This window comes from the organism of the source record quoted next, unplaced genomic scaffold (assembly GCF_019419815.1).
Source record: "Pyrus x bretschneideri cultivar Hongxiangsu unplaced genomic scaffold, Pyrus_bretschneideri_v1 Contig6, whole genome shotgun sequence".
Taxonomy (NCBI): domain Eukaryota; kingdom Viridiplantae; phylum Streptophyta; class Magnoliopsida; order Rosales; family Rosaceae; genus Pyrus; species Pyrus x bretschneideri.
The window spans coordinates 1479817-1498001 of NW_025999798.1; the positions used below are offsets into that span (position 1 = coordinate 1479817).

At 38.4% G+C, this 18185-nt stretch overlaps 2 protein-coding genes across 2 annotated transcripts; both read left to right on the forward strand.

Annotated features, from left to right (window-relative positions):
• Positions 1-196: 196 nt before the first annotated feature.
• LOC103947239 (beta-glucosidase 40) lies at positions 197-11034 on the forward strand. The gene is made up of 13 exons (XM_009358110.3): positions 197-783; positions 8169-8235; positions 8468-8526; positions 8602-8677; positions 8766-8837; positions 8998-9085; positions 9184-9439; positions 9526-9641; positions 9728-9951; positions 10142-10173; positions 10246-10348; positions 10452-10560; positions 10663-11034. Exons 1-13 carry the CDS (start codon positions 637-639, stop codon positions 10847-10849), a joined length of 1536 nt encoding a protein of 511 aa, XP_009356385.2. The 5' UTR covers positions 197-636; the 3' UTR covers positions 10850-11034.
• Positions 11035-14533: 3499 nt separating this feature from the next.
• LOC103947238 (UDP-glucose 6-dehydrogenase 5) lies at positions 14534-17594 on the forward strand. The gene is made up of 2 exons (XM_009358109.2): positions 14534-14693; positions 15830-17594. The coding sequence occupies exon 2, from the start codon at positions 15850-15852 to the stop codon at positions 17290-17292; it is 1443 nt and encodes a 480-aa protein (XP_009356384.1). The 5' UTR covers positions 14534-14693; positions 15830-15849; the 3' UTR covers positions 17293-17594.
• Positions 17595-18185: the final 591 nt, after the last annotated feature.

Genomic DNA, 18185 nt, shown 5'->3' on the forward strand with positions numbered 1-18185 from the left:
GCTTGTTAAAAAAAAATAAACTTTTTCAATCATTTTAAAATTATTTCCGGATAATGTGGTACGTTTCCTACAAGGAATGCCAAGCTGGACTATAAGGCACACTATATATTCCAAAAACAAACAAAGGAATGGCTGTAAAACAATCCACTACAGTCCAGGATTATAGATAAAGGCAAGGGCAATGTAAAATGAATCAATTTGCAATTTGAAATCTGAATCCTCATGGACTGGATACACAAATACATTTATGATATGAATATATATATGCATCCACCATGCTCATCATTCTGGTATGAAAACGTGTGAACTCAGGAGTTTGGTTTTTCATTCCCCACTGTCCAATAACACCACTCTGTCTCTCTCTCTCTGGGGTAGCGCGCCGCCACTTTTGGTGGTGACCACCACCCACTGCACTACGTTTTTAATGCCTTATCGAACTCAACCACCCATTTTTCACGTTGTCTGTCTCTCACTGCAAATATACTCACCACTATAAACGCTCTTCCCTTATTCCCTCACCCATTTCTACAAATTCCTCCCCTGTAGTTTTCGTTAATCTCTCTCTAATTAAGCAGGGATTAGAAGCCAATCTCCTTCTTAATATCTCCGCCGCCGCGCCGCCGCCGTTGAGAAGTGATGGGGTCGGAAAGAGGAGGCCTAGCTTTGGTCGTCACAGCATTTCTATTGGCTGTTGGGTTTCCAACATGTTTGTCGGATTTGGATATCAACAGGGGTAGCTTTCCCAAAGGTTTTGTCTTCGGAACTGCGTCTTCTGCTTTCCAGGTTCGTCTTTTTCAACCGACTCTTTTGCCCTTTTGATTAACGTGGTGGTTAAAGATCACTAATTACTCATTATTTCTCGTGATTATAGTTTTCTGTTTTTTAGTGTTTGGGTTTCCAGTAATCAGTGATTAATTTCTGGGATTTGCATTTGCATCTTATACTCTGAGTTTTGATGTTTTTCTCGCTCCGTTCCTCGTGCGAGTGCGGATAACTCACTTGATTAAAAGTATTCACGTCCACTCGTATTTGAGCGCCCGAGCACGTAAGGTTCCGAGTTTGACTCATCGTTACAAATATTGCATGTTTGAAACATAATTGTAGTTGTAGTTTTTGCAAGTCATTGCATCTGCAGATTCACAGTAATCACGTGAAGATAGAATGTAATGGTGATGTAATTGCTGGAGCATGGGAGCTTTTCCGGTTTTTCAATTTTGTTGCTAAATAAACCCACTTAAAAGTAGGGGTGAAATTTTTAACCAAATTACCCTACCAAAGTTGTGTCAAAAAATTTGTACCATTGGTAATGGTACAGTATTTGTACCGTACCATACATTTTTAGTACGGTAATTGTATTCAAAACTATTACCAATGGTATAATGTACCGTATCACTACTATTAATATTATATCATTTATTTATTCATTTATATATAATTAGGTATTATTATCATTATATATGCACTTATATTTTTTTCCTAGTCATTTATCCAATTATCTCACCCTCTAACCTCAACTTTCCCAATAAAAAAACCTAAGTCTTCTTGCGCTACGACTCTTCATCTTTTCACTCATCTAGCCACCGACTTCATCTTTGTAGCTCCAGTTCCGGCGACTCTCTCTCTCCGGAGTCCATCTCATCTTCTCCTTCATCAAATTGGATGTCTTTCTCCCTGACTTCGTCTATCAAGTTAATTTTTGTACAATTTTAAAGAAAGTAGAGATGAAATTTAGGAATCTTTGTACTATTTTGTTAGGGATATTATGACACACCCCAACCGAGATCAGGGCATGCTGGCCGTCACACGAAGGTGACGTAACCATGTGCGCGTGCGGAAGCTATTAAGATAGTAATATAAAAGTACGAATAATTAAAAACCTAAAAGCATACATAATACTAGTGTATGTGAGACACAGTTCAGAGCAAGTCTACAACAGTCCAAAAGGAAAAGATACGACATATTTACACCCGAAGGTGACCCTACAATGGTGAGTGTCTGTCAGAAATGCCGGGACGCCCTCTGGGATAAACCACCGAACTTGCTAGACCACTAGAACCTGGAGGGGCGCAAAAACAAAAGCGTGAGTGGGCAAAAACAAAGTTCTTTGAAAACTCTTTAGCAAAATACATTCTAACCCCTCGCCGTAAAACCTGTATACTTCCCAGAAAATGAACATATATACGTATGTATAGATATGTCAATCATGCTCCATGATATGCCATTCATGCTCCATAATATGCCATTCATGCTTGAGAATATGCCACATCAGAATCTCATAATCAACTATAAATACTCAAGCATAATTCACATCAATAACATATAATCTGGCAGTCGGGAGTCACCTAACGTGACATGTACCGCTGCATCTAGAGCTCCAATCTCAACTCAACATCTGAATCTGCACACGAGTCGGAACCACCTAATGTAGTCTGTCCGACAGGACTGGGTGTAATATATACGCTCTAGTGCTACGATCACGTGAAGACTATGCGAATAATCGCGGGTCACCTACGAGTCGGAACCACCTAATGTAGTCTGTCCGACAAGGCTTGCACCTAACTTGGATCCAAGGCGAGCGTGTGGTGCTGGTGAACATCACGTGAAGGACTGTGCCCTGGCCCTGGGCGGGAGCACTAACACCGGGGGTGCAGATTATGAGCTCTCTAAACATCTCAAACTATAATTGCATAACAACAAGAATACCTCTTACCTGGCACTTACCTGTGCGTCCACAGCACCAAATACACATTTATATATATGTATGCCGCTACTAATGCATGTGATGATGCATAAGTAATAATAATAAAGTGCATGGCATAAATCAATTACTCTTTTTAATCTGTTTCTGGGAATTTAAATGTATATAGGTATATACGGAAAACAAAAGCCCACTCACTGATAATTAGAAGGGTCGTAGCCCCCCTGCCTCGAATGTGAACGTTCGTCCTCGGGAAACGAATCACCTATACGCAACAAAGTTACGAAAACATTAATTTAAAAGCACCTAAGCAACTTCTCGTAATAACTTCTCATACATTGCTCAAAATGGACAATTGAATATACCAACGTGATCTACACAACCTCAGGATCACACCCATATTTTTAAAATAATTTTTGGACCACGCACGCGCCCCCACGCGCCTGAACAGTCACGGACCCACGCGCCCCCACGCGCAGTCACGTGCACTGCACACTGACGGTGTCAACAGACGCCGTCAGGAATATTCCGTTAACCTGACGGAATATTCCGTTAACCTTAACTGACGCCGTTAACTGACGCCGTCACTGCCGTTAGGAATATTCCGTTAAACTTAACGGAATATTCTCCTTTCTTCTCCGGCCAGTCGCCGTCGCCGTCGCCGGCGCCGTCGCCGGAAAACTGGGAATTTTTCAAACTTTGTTTTCTCCTTCGTTTTTCAACCATTTTTCACAATCTTTATACCAAAATGAAGCTTATGACTAGTAGAACAACGTTAGACTAGTTTTAAGGCCTAAAAACCATGAAATCTCACCTACAACAACGATCCAAGTTCGGCCAACTTTGCACAGGACGATCCCGACGTCCAAATTCACCCAACGAACCACTCCCAAGCTCCTTGGGACCTCACAAACACATCTACAAGCTTCAAATAACCAAAAACTAAGTAAATTTAATTTGCATGAACAGTAACCAAAACTGAGCTCGTGAAATCGACGTGAAAACGTCGGAGTTCCTACCTGAAAATGACACCACTGGACTTCTCTCAGCCTCACGAGCATGAGGGTGGTCTTGGTTTCTTGATTGGTGGAGGTTTGACTAGGTTTGTATGTATGTCCGTGTGTAGAGGAAGAAGAAGAAGATGAACTCGGGGAGGAAGAGAGAAAGAGAGAGAGAGAGAGAGAGACAGAGAAAGACAGAGTGAGGGAATGAGGGAGGGAATCCCGGGAGAAAAGAAAATGTATGAGTGTGTGTGGTCCCACCACACCACACAACACACACTAATGGGATAAAACGAATTAGGGGTATAATCGTAAATTCACACGTACGTTAAAATGAAATTTGGGACGGGATGTTACATATTAGGTTCTTTCAGAAATTCTTCAATCTATTTACTTTTTGTTTCTTAAATAAATCTTATAAAATTCTCATAATTAAATAAAAAAGTTTTAGAAATCCAAAGGGAGTGACCAAAACACGTTTGGGCCTTGAATTGGGTTGGAAAAAAAAAAAAAAATTGGCCTAAAACAAAGTGGTGATTACTATTACCATATCATGCCAACCGAACTATTTAGCATGCCGAAATTTGGTATACAGAAAGTTTAGCACGGTAATGATAATAGATTTTGTTATACCAAAAATTTGGTATGATAATTGGTACATGGATTTTGGTACAGTAATCGTACCAATGCCACCCCTACTTAAAAGGGAAAAAGTACTTCAGCTCACATCAAAATGACGGTTGAGGGCGAGAGTCCACAAAGTCATGCAATTGAGAAAGGAGGGTCATTACCGGAATTCCAGTTCATTTCGAGAGTTTTCCAGTTTTTGGCTTCAAAAAAGGACCACTACCTATTACGATAGAGGTAGAGAGGAGCTTGGCTGGCTCTTAACATTGAAGAAGAGTTCCTCATCAGTTTAGATAGTGTTCATAACTGTTTATATTATAAATCATCTTTTATGGATTTTTTAAGAAAAAAAATTAAATTTAAGATCATTCAATCAATCAACGACAGTAAATAGATAGACAGTTATTGATCCTAAAAACTACCAAGTCTACGTGGCGCACAAGCCGAGTAATTAATAAGCTAATTACGTCATTCAATTGTATGCTAGGCGTGCCAACTCGTCGGCCGAGGAGTAAAATGTGTTGATGTTACGTTGAGCGCGCTGCTGACTTCTTGATCTTGTGACTGCGGCAAGGAAGAAACATGCCTCGGCCTTCGAGGTCTAGAGCCTAAAGACAAGGCTGCTAGTTCTGCAAAGTTCAATATCAAATTCGGCTTTCAATGTGCGGAATGTAGTAACCTGTAACATCTCACTTCGTCAAGATGGCTAATGAGATGACCTACGGCAATAAGGATTCGAAAATCCTTCTTGACCGAGACTTGGATAGATAACCAGTTGGTCTCGACGCAGTATTGTTTATCCAAACTGAAGGTGCTCTGAAAACGGTTGATTATATGGCAACAATGCTATTTATCCAAACTGAAGATGTCACCGGTTGCCTTCACAGTGTTGTTTATCCAAACTGAAGTGTGTTGGTGGAAAAAGAAAATAAAAAAATCTTAAGACGTTTGAGAGGTTTGCCCAAGGCAATTTGTGTGTTGAATTGGAGTATGTTTTCCATGTTGCACGACCTCTTGTATTTATAGTGATTGTGCATCTGCTTGCAGTCTGATGGTATTTGTAGAATTCAACTGCAACTCAAACTCTTGGAAGGGAGACTGATCCACATGTCATCTATCCGAGCCTATCTGCGCTTATCACATCACCGAAAATTTCCTGAAACTGAACCGAAAAAATCCTAAACCGAAATTCCCAAAAATTTCGATACCCAATACCGAACTGATCCCGAAATTTCAGTACGGGAATCGGTCTCAAGTTTTTGGGATTTCGGAAATCCCAAACCGAACCGAAAAATATATATATTATTTAATTTTTAAATATATATTTAGAATTTTAATAGTCGTCGGATTCTGTTGAGATTTAATCTTAACCGTTGAATATAAATCAAAGTTATCAAACCCAGTCTCTGACTTTCTCTCTCGGTCTCTCGACACTTACCTCACCTCAGACTCAAAACCTCACCTCACCTCACCTTAGTATCTTCTGAACGGAACCTCACCACTCTCCTCCCACATCCATCGCCTTAATCCCGAATCTACCCACACCAGTCCTCATTCCTCACAGTCCTCACTCCTCACCAGAATCGCGCCTTCACCCACTATCCATACCACCCATATCCGGCTCCTGAATTGAGCTCTCGGTCTCGGTCCGCACTTCTCCTCGCTACAAAAGGTAAGAAATTCCTGCAATAAACTCAACCAAAGTTCATACAAATTGTTTGATTCCAAATTCGATTAGGGATTTTGAATTTGGGTTTCTAAATTAGGAATTCTGAAATTAGGGTTTCTAAATTAGGGCTTTTGGAATTAGGGATTTTGAATCGACGGAGAGGTTATAGAGGGAATGAGAGGTTAAAGGGGGAGGAAGCTTGACGTAAGTCATGTTTTCTAAAATACCTTCTGCAATCAGAGCTTTTTTACTTTTGTTTCTTTGTTCCTTGTAAAACGTTTTGCTGGAATGGTCATCAAAGCATGACATTGTTTGTGCTTTTAAATTGTTTACACATGCAATGATCCTCACTCACGGGAACACTTGCACACATGTAAACTATAAGTTCATATCCCGCTTCTCTGACTCAAATTATGTCAGTCGTAAAAGAAATTATGAAGGAACCTAATAAACTCTGGTTTTTGCCCCATGATATAATTATAAGCTATTTTGTTTTTTCGAATACACGATTGTTCAACCTTCAATGTATGTTCATCTGTTGACATGATGAGTCTTGAGAAAGTATATATATTTGGTGGTATGGAAGGACAAATCTGAAATGAGATATCTTAAAAAAAAAAATGGTGTGTTGAGCAGTTGGTTTGAATGAAGTCACTTGGATCATCATGGCATATGAAAAGGTTTACCAACAACTATATATGTAATAATGTAAAATGTGTGGGAGTCATGTTTCTACAGATGTTTATCACTACAACCGGAGCCTGGTGAAACATAATTTCTACTGTTATCTTTATCACTAGTCTGGCTTCAAATGTTAGCTGAAGGTGAACACTTTCTGTAGTATACTGTATACTTGGGTTTGCTTTACACAACATCCTTTTTGGAATATAATTATGGGCAATGTGTGTATTTGTTAAGTAGTTGAAATAAGTAGTTAAAACTTAAAATTGATAGTTAATCTGGAAATTTATTAGTCATGACTCTTGTGTTGATATTATGTTTCAAATTAATAAATGGTCTTGTGCATTTCGTGGTGCTTAATGGATAGGTGGTGCTTTTCTTTTATGATGATCATCACTTCACTGCACAGCCAAAATATGTAGTGCAGATTTGCTATTCTGCACACTGCACAGCCACAGCCACAGCCAAGTTATTATAGTCGAAAAGCCGAAAAGTCCAAAAATATTTAGGGATTTTCATTGTCTCGAAATACCAAAATTATTTCGGGATTCTCGAAAATTTGGTTTGGGATCGGTCTTAAAATTGGAAATCCCGAAATTTTCGATTTGAAAATCGGAACTAAGGTTTCAATTCGATATCTCATACATGCATCTCATCAGACCAAAATCCTATTCCATCTAGGCTTCTTAACAAAATTTCATCTCATGCATGCATCTTATCAGACCTTCTTGATCAATTCCGAGCCACGTGCATTAGCAACATTTAGCCATCATCATTATCATCCACTTTCAAATGGATAATAATAACCAAAAAACCCAATCCTATCAGCAAAGCGACCTTGGGCAAACAAACAATATTAACCAAAATGATAATGATTATAGCATGCCACGTGCTGCTAATCATTCCCAAAATGCTGATCTTTATCCCTTGGTTCCCAAAACTTCCCAAGTGGAACCAATCCGTATGCCCACATAGCACGTATCCAAAATTACTTTGAATTGAACTGTTTTTGGGTTAAAGATTTTTTGTTCGCATCCAACTCATCTCGTTTTTTCCCATCCGACGATCTAGAATTATGTTCAATCAATGATCTCGATTGCACGAACCGATGATGTAATTTTGAATCCGAACAACAGTACATAATGATTTTATCAAATTTATCCAGTTGTTTGTGTATAAGTAATTTATAATATTAATGACTCTGATTACAATTCCGTAATTACGTGACAAAGTAAATTGAGAAAGAACTTTTCTTCATTCCTTCACGATATTTGCAAAGCAGCCCTTTGATGCTTATAACTTTTCGTATATATAGGGACCACGAAAGCATTCAGAATTTGTCTTTCATCAACCAGATATTGTTTTATTTCATAATTTATTTAAACTTTTATTAATATCAATTATACTTTTGATATGATACACAATTATTTGAGGAATATGGTTATAAAAAAAAACAATTTACTTACATTTTTAACCTTCTGATTTTTGTCAGTACGAAGGTGCAGTTAAAGAGGACGGAAGGGGGCCTTCTATCTGGGACACCTTTTCACATACTTTTGGTAATAATTTGTTAATTTATCATCAATCCTTTGTTTTATTTCTAAATTATATTTTGCTGTATTTGGGAATATTTACCAACTACAAAGTATCTCACTCATCACATCATAATTAAATAAAAAGAGAGACGCTCGTATATATATTCCATGTGACACTCAAATCGTTCATATTTTAGAGAGCAATTCAGAAATATATAACACCTAACGCATGCGGATCATTTGCCTTGTGCTGCAGGTAAAATAGCCGATTCCAGTAATGCAGATATTGCTGTGGATGAGTATCACCGTTATAAGGCAAGTATAGTACTCAAAACTAACCTTTGCATTTTCTTTGTTAAATTGAGCAAATGTTAAGTTAGTTGCAAGCAGGAGGATGTGCAACGTATGAAGGACATGGGAATGGATGCTTACAGATTTTCGATATCCTGGACTCGGATTTTCCCCAGTAAGCTCTATCAGTTCTATGAGTTCATATTTACTTCACATACAAGATTAGTTCATCAAATTTTAACTGCGAGTTTTTCTTATATCAGATGGAACCGGGCATATTAATCAGGCGGGTGTTGATTACTACAATCGTCTCATCGATGCATTGCTAGCCAAAGGTGCCTTACATTTTCATTTTTTCTCCGGAGTTTTGTATGTACTTCTGACTTTGCATTAAGCTCCGTCACACTTCTTAATGGCAACGGAGAAATTTCAGCATCGAACGTTTATTTATCAGGATGAAATCATGGACTGAACTATGAGATTCTGTATGTGCAGGCATTGAACCATATGTGACCCTCTATCACTGGGACCTCCCTCAAGCCTTGGAAGACAAATACAACGGGTGGCTCAACCCTCAAGTCATGTAATAAACGTTGACAGTTTTGTTCCTCTAATTTTTGTAAGTTTGATTAACAATGAGTTTTGGATTCAAGTGATTCATATGACCTTAGTCCATTGCAGAAAGGACTTTGCAACATACGCGGACGCATGCTTTCAAAATTTTGGTGACAGGGTGAAGCACTGGATCACATTCAACGAGCCACATACATTTTCTATACAAGGATATGATGTAGGGCTCGAGGCACCGGGAAGGTGCTCTATCCCCCTTTTACTTTTCTGCAGGGCAGGAAACTCAGCAACTGAGCCTTACATAGTTGCTCACAATGTCATCCTGTCTCATGGAACTGCGGCTGATATTTACCGGAGAAAGTATAAGGTAAGAATGATGGAATGGAGAAATATTCATGCGCGTAACTATTAACAACAGAAGTTGATTAATGATGCTACTTGGTGTCTTTGCAGTCAAAACAGCGTGGATCGGTTGGGGCATCATTTGATGTTATCTGGTATGAATCAGCAACAAACTCGACAGCAGACGTCATTGCAACTAAAATAGCCCAAGATTTTCAGCTTGGCTGGTAATCACAAATTTGATTTTACTACTTAGTTATATTTGACTAGGAACTGCGTTATAATTTGTGTAATCACTATGTTGGAACGGCAGGTTTCTTGATCCATTTATGTTTGGGGATTATCCAAGCTCTATGAGAAGTAGGGTTGGAAGTCGGCTGCCAACCTTTTCCAAATCCGAGTCTGCTCTAATTAAAGGGTCCTTGGATTTTGTGGGCATTAATCACTACACTACCTTCTATGGAAGCAACGATACCGCTGATATAATTGGACATCTACTCAATGACAGCCTTGCAGACTCTGGTGCCATTACTCTTCGTAAGTACTCACATTGAACGCGCTACCTATTCCTCTTAACCGTTCTATGTTCCAGTTATTCCATAAGTTGTCGGAATCACCAATTCAGAGATAGGGAAGTCAAAGACCAACATGTTAGAGTTCCATAACTTGTTATCATTCAAATTTTTGTTGTTAGCTGAAGATTTCCTTTCTTTTTCCATGTTTTCAGCATTCAAAGACGGGAAACCTATCGGAGATAGGGTATGTAGTATGGTTAAACTCTTGTAAATTACCTTTAATTGATCCGACATGAATGCTTGTGTGAAATTGCAGGCGAATTCTATATGGTTATACATAGTGCCAGAGGGGATGAGAAAATTAATGAACTACATTAAGAAAAAGTACGGCAATCCTCTAGTGATTATCACTGAAAATGGTAATGTTTCGATTTCCAAATAGAAGGGATGGGAAATCCAAAAGTTCTTCATGTTCATGGGACATTTCATGAGTTAATCTTCTTGGTTTCATTATTTCCGCAGGCATGGATGACCCAAATAGCCCATTCATTTCGCTCAAGGATGCTCTAAAGGATACGAAAAGGATTAAATACCACCATGACTATCTTACGAATTTGCTAGCTTCAATCAAGTATTAACCATCTTTTATTAATCCACTAGCTATGAATCTACTGCTTCTTGTCCATATTTTGTGGTGTAAAAGCTGATATCATTCTGTTTTCGTGGAATGCAGAGAAGACGGCTGTAATGTGAAAGGCTATTTTGCTTGGTCTCTGCTGGATAATTGGGAATGGGCGGCTGGATACACTTCTCGATTTGGTCTCTATTTTGTGGATTATAAGGACAAGCTCAAGAGATACCCAAAGGACTCCGTTCAATGGTTCACGAATTTCTTGAATTCTACTCGGACAAGGGAATGATCATCTGATGTTGTGAATGTCCTGCACTTGCACCCCAACTCATCGAGTACACGAGGATTGTTGCAGTTCACGTTTCTTTGGGATCGAGCAAGCCATCATAAACAGTGTTCAGATCATAGTTTGTGGACAGACGTTTGGAACAAAAATAGCTTATGATTCTATGAAAAGAAAAATATGATTTGAAATTACAAGCTTTTGATTTATTTTTGCAATCAATATATTGTTACACTTAGAAACATAAAAGGTGTGATTAGTGCACACGATATACATTGCGAAACAGAGAAAGGCTGGAAAGGCAAGCAAACTCAGGAACAAGTGTTCCGTTCCAATCCCTTGGGATTCAAGCAACTCATTCCGCTAATCAAACTGGCGTTGAAGGCAATCAAACTCAGATTCGGATTATATTTTGTCGATTACAAAGACAATCTCAAGAGATACCTTAAGGATTCTGCTCTATGGTTCAAGAACTTCTTGGCTTCTTCTACTTGAACAAGGAGGTGATGAACCGATGCTCCTTTCCGCGAAATTCTGCATTTAAATTACTCCAGAAGGATTCATCAAATGCACACAAGGGTTGTTTTGATTCATGTTCTTGTCGCGTCAAGGAAGCGATCATAATCCAATGTTCAAGCTATCAATACTGTTTGCTCCCCAACACTCGAGCCCAATTGACAGTCAGCTAGTACCTTAGGTCCTTAGATTGAGAAAGACTTGTCAAGAGTTTTCGATCACATCATTCGTTTGACACCTTTCACAAAAGCATAAAAACACTTGTATATTTATCCCACCTAACTCTATGTTAGAGTTGGTCTTAGATTATAAGCTATAAGTAAACCGTTAGAGTTGGTTTTAGGTCATTTGGTAGAAAAACTTGTGTAGAATCTCCGACCTTTCTAGGGCACTTACAAAAATATAAAACTAATTGTATTGTGGTCCCACGTTCAACTCTATCTCAGTTCCACCTGTCCTAATCAACCAGTCCACCAAAGTTTAAACATGGGTCAATGTTTGCATAATCTTTGTGTTGACCAGGAAGAACTTATAGTTTCAAATCCTTCTCCATGATAAGGATTGCGTAGCCAAAATCTAACCTATTGAATATGCCAATTGGCCTAACCATGAACAAGGGCGGCAAAATATGACACGTCCGTCGCTTCGATCCTATTTAAGTTGATTTCACTAGTACTATTGTCATTCTTCCAACCAATCACTGTCTAATATATTTCATTCGCATGGAAGAGGATTCTCTCTGGATCCACTTTGTGGGAATCCTAAGAATCCTCACATTTTAGTAAAAAATTCTCACATTCTAACCGTTCATTGTACATTGTGCGGCCAGTTTTCATCAGGTACTATTTGTGTTTAAGTTTAAATAATTTATGACCACATGATTTATAATAAATAGTTTAAATGTGAGGATCCTAGCAATTTGGATCCCGATGAAATCCAAATCCAATTCGCATGTACATGTCAAACAGTGCCGATAAAAAAATAACGAGTCATGCAATTTAGAATTCGGACTAGGCCAATTGGATGGATAATGTGTTCAGGGGCGATTTAGAATTCGGACTTTGGAGGTTCTAATGTTAAATGTTCAAATTTCTAGATAAAAAGAGAACAAGAAGTGCAAATTTTTTTTCTTCAATTTATTCATTGAGACATTTTTTCGAGTACTTGGTGGACTTGTTGTCGTTAGCCGAACTATATTGCGTTAATGTCAACAAATATTGACATATGTCGAAACAAATTTGATGAGTGAGATCGAAATAATTTGTCGAGTATTCTCGACACACACTTGATAGGAACAAAAAAGACCCGTCATAACATTCGGACAGTCCTCGAAAAATATTCACATGTATATTTTCAAAACTCCAAGTGATCTTGAACCACCTTAGTCCCAAACGTATATCCGCGCTTGAGTGTGTTCATCTTCTTGCACTCGAACACCGCATTGCCGACAAATGATATTAACAATTGAACTGTATTAATGTCCTTAACGCGCATCCTGCGATGGTATTGTTTGGCCTGGAAAATGATTAGCTGCCTAATTCAATTGAAACCCATAAATGGAGGACTAGTTGTTGGCGTAGTAATTACTCCAAAATTCCAACAAACAAAATAAAAAACACTCTGTGTTTGGGAATCGTAGTCATATGACCAAACCGACTGCGAAAGGAGTGGACCTAATTCTTTTACAACAATTCCTCCTCCTCCTTCTCCTCCTCCTCTCTGTCACTCTTTCACAAATTAACATCAAATGTCCTTCACGTCTAACATTAAAAATACCCTCCAATTAATTTTCTCACATAAATATTTGATAGCTTTTATTTGGTGTAATAAATATTTGATATTTCGTTTAATAAATTAATATTGGTGAAAGTGCATGCAACAGCACGTTTTATATAAATAAATTAATTATTCATTCATAATTTTCCTTCCTATTCGAATCTGTACCTACCAGTGAGGGTGAGGACATGTTGTTTGCATTATGCATGCCTTGCCTTGCATCGTACTCCATTTTTTTCTTTTGGTCCTACCAAATGTTCCAATGATTTAATCATATATAAACGCTTCACTTTCTCCTTTTTTTTTATACTTATTTTTATGGGTTTAATATTTATGAAATTTGACATTTTGTTTTTGGACTTTTTATACAATGTATATCATGGCTCTATGTTTTTTTAGGAAGGAAAAAGAAAAGACATGTACCAAAACAACATGTTGAGATATGCTTAACATGCATTCCAGTACGCACAAAAATGACTTGTACCAAATATTCGGAGGGTCTCGCAAGGCCTTCACATATATATTTTTTCGACTTGGGTGGTTCTGGGACCACCTTAATCTCTACTTCCATCCGCCCCTGGTTATGTGTTTGTTTAAGGTTATAGGTCTTTATTTGGACCCCAAGACTGTAATGTGCCTTACAAAACTAGCATGAAATCCAAAGGTCTTCAGAATAGTAAATAAAATGACATGTTCCTTACCTTATTGGAAATTGAAACGAGATTATTTTTATTTTTTTTACATAGATGATGAGCTTGATTTTTAATTAATTATAATTACTAATAAATTGTCCGATTTAGTCCAAATCACATAAGTTGACATTTACTTATACATTTTTAAATACAATTGGATCTAAATACACTAACAAAACATCTATGTTAACAAGGGAATAGACAAATCAGTTAATTCAATGTATTCAAATAATTCCATTGACGAAAGAAACAAGATATCATCAAGGGTGACGTTATTGTAACTCTAAATCAATCATGTGAACGAGAAATTTTTCCACATATAAATGTGATAATATATGTAAAGTAACATAAAAAAAAAAAAATATCGTTACTTCCACTTATCTCCGCACGAAAACAAACAAGGGAAAAAACGTATGGGGAAGACTGAGAGGATATATCGTTACTTCCACTTATCTCCGCACGAAAACAAACAAGGGAAAAAACGTATGGGGAAGACTAGGTTGACTTTAACGGTGGGAACTTTCTTTTTACTACGTGATATTTGTTTTGTTTGGGTTGGGAAAATGAAAGGTGAAACGAAAACGTGTTGAATCGACGTGGATCGGGCGGGGCGCGGGGTACACACCACCACTGCTGTTTCCGGGTCACGCAGATCTCGGTTGTTGGATCTTAAAAATTCCTCACCGCGCTGTGAGCGTATATATATATACCCCTCATATCCCCTACATTCTCGGCCATCAGAAGAAGAAGAAAAACAGAGCTCCCTCCCTTTTTTTTTTCTCTGTCGTCTCTCTTCCTCTTCTTCCGCATTAGATCTCTCTCACTTTTTGCCTCCACCGTCGACCTGCCGCCTCACATTGATTGAGGTAATACTCCTCTGCTTTGCTCGTTTGGTATTTCATCAAGCTCAGTGGTTTTGCTCATTTGGGTTTTTTTTTTTTTTTTTTTTTTGGTGTTTTTGGGTATTTTGGATATTGTTTTGCGTGATTCGATTTGGGTTTTGTGTATTGAGGTGTTTGATTCGGGCAAGATTGCTCATTTACTTGTGTTATGAACTTGTGATGCTGTTTGGGTGTGATGGAATGTGTAGATCCTTGTAGTTTCTCACTGATTGCTGTAGATCTGATTGGGATCGGTTCTTAATTGGGAATTTGGATCTTATAGTTTGAGATTTGTTTGTGTGGGTTGTAGAAATGGGATTGTGTAGCTGAAATTTGAAGAAATCGTCCTCCTTCTCGATAAATTTCTTTCATTTGCACTTAAAAAATTGTGGATCTGCAAATCGTAATGCGTTTTTTTTCTAGTAAACTTGTAGATCTTGCATGTACCTACCTCACACTTAACTACAGTGCTCTGTTTTAGGTTCATGAATCAGTATTATACTTCGAAATAGATAAAGTTTTGAGCCCATGCTGTGATATGGTTGTCGGTAGGAGAGACATTGATTCATTAGTTTTGTTTAATCTGCTAGATAAGTCGGCCCTTGTTTTCATGGTTAATCTTTTTGGGAATTTTAATGAAAAGCTTCCGGTACTGTTTATTTTAACGAAAAATCACATTTTTACACTAAAAAGTCAATTGTGGTACTATTCATTTTACTCTTTATTTTCTCATTAAAACTCAAAGTTTTTAAGCCATTTTCATTAATCTTTCTAATCTTTTTCGATTTTTTTTTTTTATTTTGCTTCACCATGGATGACCAATTTTTCTCCTAGATTTGGATATCATACTGCATTCTCAATGGAATATATGAAGTTCGATTAGTAATAAAGCTTGTTAGTCATCATTCTATATATTGGTGTATTTGTCCCTTTGTTCTTAATTCATTTATGTTTCTGCAAGTTGTTGTAAATGTTTTCGTTATGTTAAGAAAAGTTAAAGGTCGGTCAGAAGCATTTAGTCCTTCAAATCTATAATAATTCCACAACAGCACAAAGATCTAGTATTTCAGTGCTTCAAAATACTGTACCTTATCTCATTGTTTTGATCTGCTCGTCTGTAGGCCATCATTAGCAGAACAAGATGGTGAAGATCTGCTGCATTGGAGCTGGATATGTTGGTGGGCCTACTATGGCTGTGATTGCCCTTAAGTGCCCAGATATTGAAGTAGCTGTTGTTGACATTTCTGTGTCGAGGATCAATGCCTGGAACAGTGATACTCTCCCCATATATGAGCCAGGCCTTGATGATGTGGTGAAGCAGCGCAGAGAAAAGAACCTCTTCTTCAGCACTGATGTTGAAAAACATGTTATGGAGGCAGACATTGTCTTTGTTTCTGTCAACACGCCCACCAAAACCCAGGGTCTTGGAGCTGGTAAAGCAGCTGATCTTACCTACTGGGAGAGTGCTGCTCGTATGATTGCAGATGTTTCAAAGTCTGACAAAATTGTGGTTGAGAAATCAACAGTCCCAGTCAAAACAGCTGAGGCCATCGAAAAGATTCTGACCCACAACAGCAAAGGCATCAACTTCCAAATTCTTTCAAATCCTGAGTTCCTTGCTGAGGGAACTGCGATCGAGGACCTTTTTAAGCCAGACCGTGTCCTCATTGGAGGACGGGAAACACCAGCGGGTCAGAAGGCAATTCAAGCACTCAAGTCGGTCTATGCCCATTGGGTCCCTGAAGAAAGAATCATCTGCTCTAACTTGTGGTCTGCTGAGCTTTCAAAGCTTGCTGCCAACGCCTTCTTGGCACAGAGGATATCTTCTGTTAATGCCATATCTGCACTCTGTGAGGCAACTGGTGCAAATGTCCAAGAAGTGGCACATGCTGTTGGCAAGGACACAAGAATTGGGCCCAAGTTTTTAAATGCCAGCGTTGGTTTTGGCGGGTCTTGCTTCCAGAAGGATATCTTGAACTTGGTATATATCTGTGAGTGTAATGGCCTTCCTGAGGTAGCAAATTACTGGAAACAGGTCATTAAGATCAATGACTACCAGAAGTCTCGGTTTGTGAACCGTGTGGTTTCCTCAATGTTCAACACAGTCTCGGGTAAGAAGATTGCAATTCTGGGATTTGCCTTCAAGAAGGACACTGGTGACACCAGGGAGACCCCAGCCATTGATGTGTGCAAAGGGCTGTTGGGTGACAAGGCCCGGTTGAGCATTTATGACCCTCAGGTGAGTGAGGATCAGATCCAGAGGGATCTTTCTATGAAGAAGTTTGATTGGGACCATCCCATTCATCTTCAACCTCAGAGCCCCCCTGCTGTGAAGCAAGTTGGTGTAGTCTGGGATGCTTATGCGGCAACAAAGGATGCTCACGGAATCTGCATCCTGACCGAGTGGGATGAGTTCAAGAGTCTTGATTACCAGAAGATTTATGATCAGATGCAGAAGCCTGCATTTGTGTTCGATGGAAGGAACGTGGTGGATGCTGAGAAGCTGAGGCAAATTGGGTTCATTGTTTACTCGATCGGAAAGCCCCTGGACGAGTGGCTCAAGGACATGCCCGCTGTGGCGTAAAGACTTGATGATGAGGAGAGAAGCACAGTAATTTGAAGATCGATCCCCTTGTGGGTAAAAGTTCTATCAGTTCTGAAGTTTGTTACTGAGAGTGGATGCTTAATTCGTCCTTATTTTTATCTTCTTGTATTAATTTGTTATTTCAGCTTTCTTAAAGTTGGGGGGTTATGTTGCGTCGTATTTTACTTGTAATAGTACCCTTAATACAGTTCCTGAGTTTGTTCTCAGCTTAGTGGAATATATCTCAATTTGTTATTCTCTTAGATTAATGTAATAAAATCAGAAACCAGGAAATTATAATTCTTTTGGTCTTCCTTATTTGTTATGTTGCAAAGTAGTGTCGCTTACAATTGGAGAAAAACACGTGTGCTCTGTCATCATGACATCTCATGCTAAACAGGCAACGCTGTGTGTGTAAATGATTAGAAGAAAAAGGCTCGAACCGAATGAACAAATGGCTCCCAAATGAATGCTAGCGTTGCCTCACATTTGGAATCATATTATTAATTTATGTAAAATGATACTATGTTGCAATACTATTTTACTTTAATATTGTTATAGGTCAACGAACGAGTAAAATTATATATGTACAAGGCCGAGAGTTCAAATCTATAAGACAATTAGAGAAGGGAGAGTTAGCGGTTCTTTTATCATTTTTAAGAAAAAATGACGAACTTTAAACTTCACTAAAGAAACAATGTCGTTTTGCTAAAAATAATTACGCATTTTTTCCCATGGTCATAGATGAGAATCGAGCGATAGAATTGCACCGGAGAGTTGTCGATGCTTTTAGCTTTTGTTGAACTCGTCTTTTGCACCAGAAAATAATTCAAAAGAGATATTTTAAACGTAGTTGGACAAAGTACTTAAAACCAAGCATATATTTTTTTTAA

What these genes read in the sequence shown, in the direction of transcription:
- LOC103947239 (XM_009358110.3), top strand. Translation starts at nt 637, where the DNA reads ATGGGGTCGGAAAGAGGAGGCCTAGCTTTGGTCGTCACAGCATTTCTA. An exon ending in CACCTTTTCACATACTTTTG is followed by an intron (nt 8,236 to 8,467) that starts GTAATAATTTGT and finishes CTTGTGCTGCAG; the next exon opens with GTAAAATAGCCGATTCCAGT. An exon ending in CTGGACTCGGATTTTCCCCA is followed by an intron (nt 8,678 to 8,765) that starts GTAAGCTCTATC and finishes TTCTTATATCAG; the next exon opens with ATGGAACCGGGCATATTAAT.
- LOC103947238 (XM_009358109.2), top strand. Translation starts at nt 15,850, where the DNA reads ATGGTGAAGATCTGCTGCATTGGAGCTGGATATGTTGGTGGGCCTACT.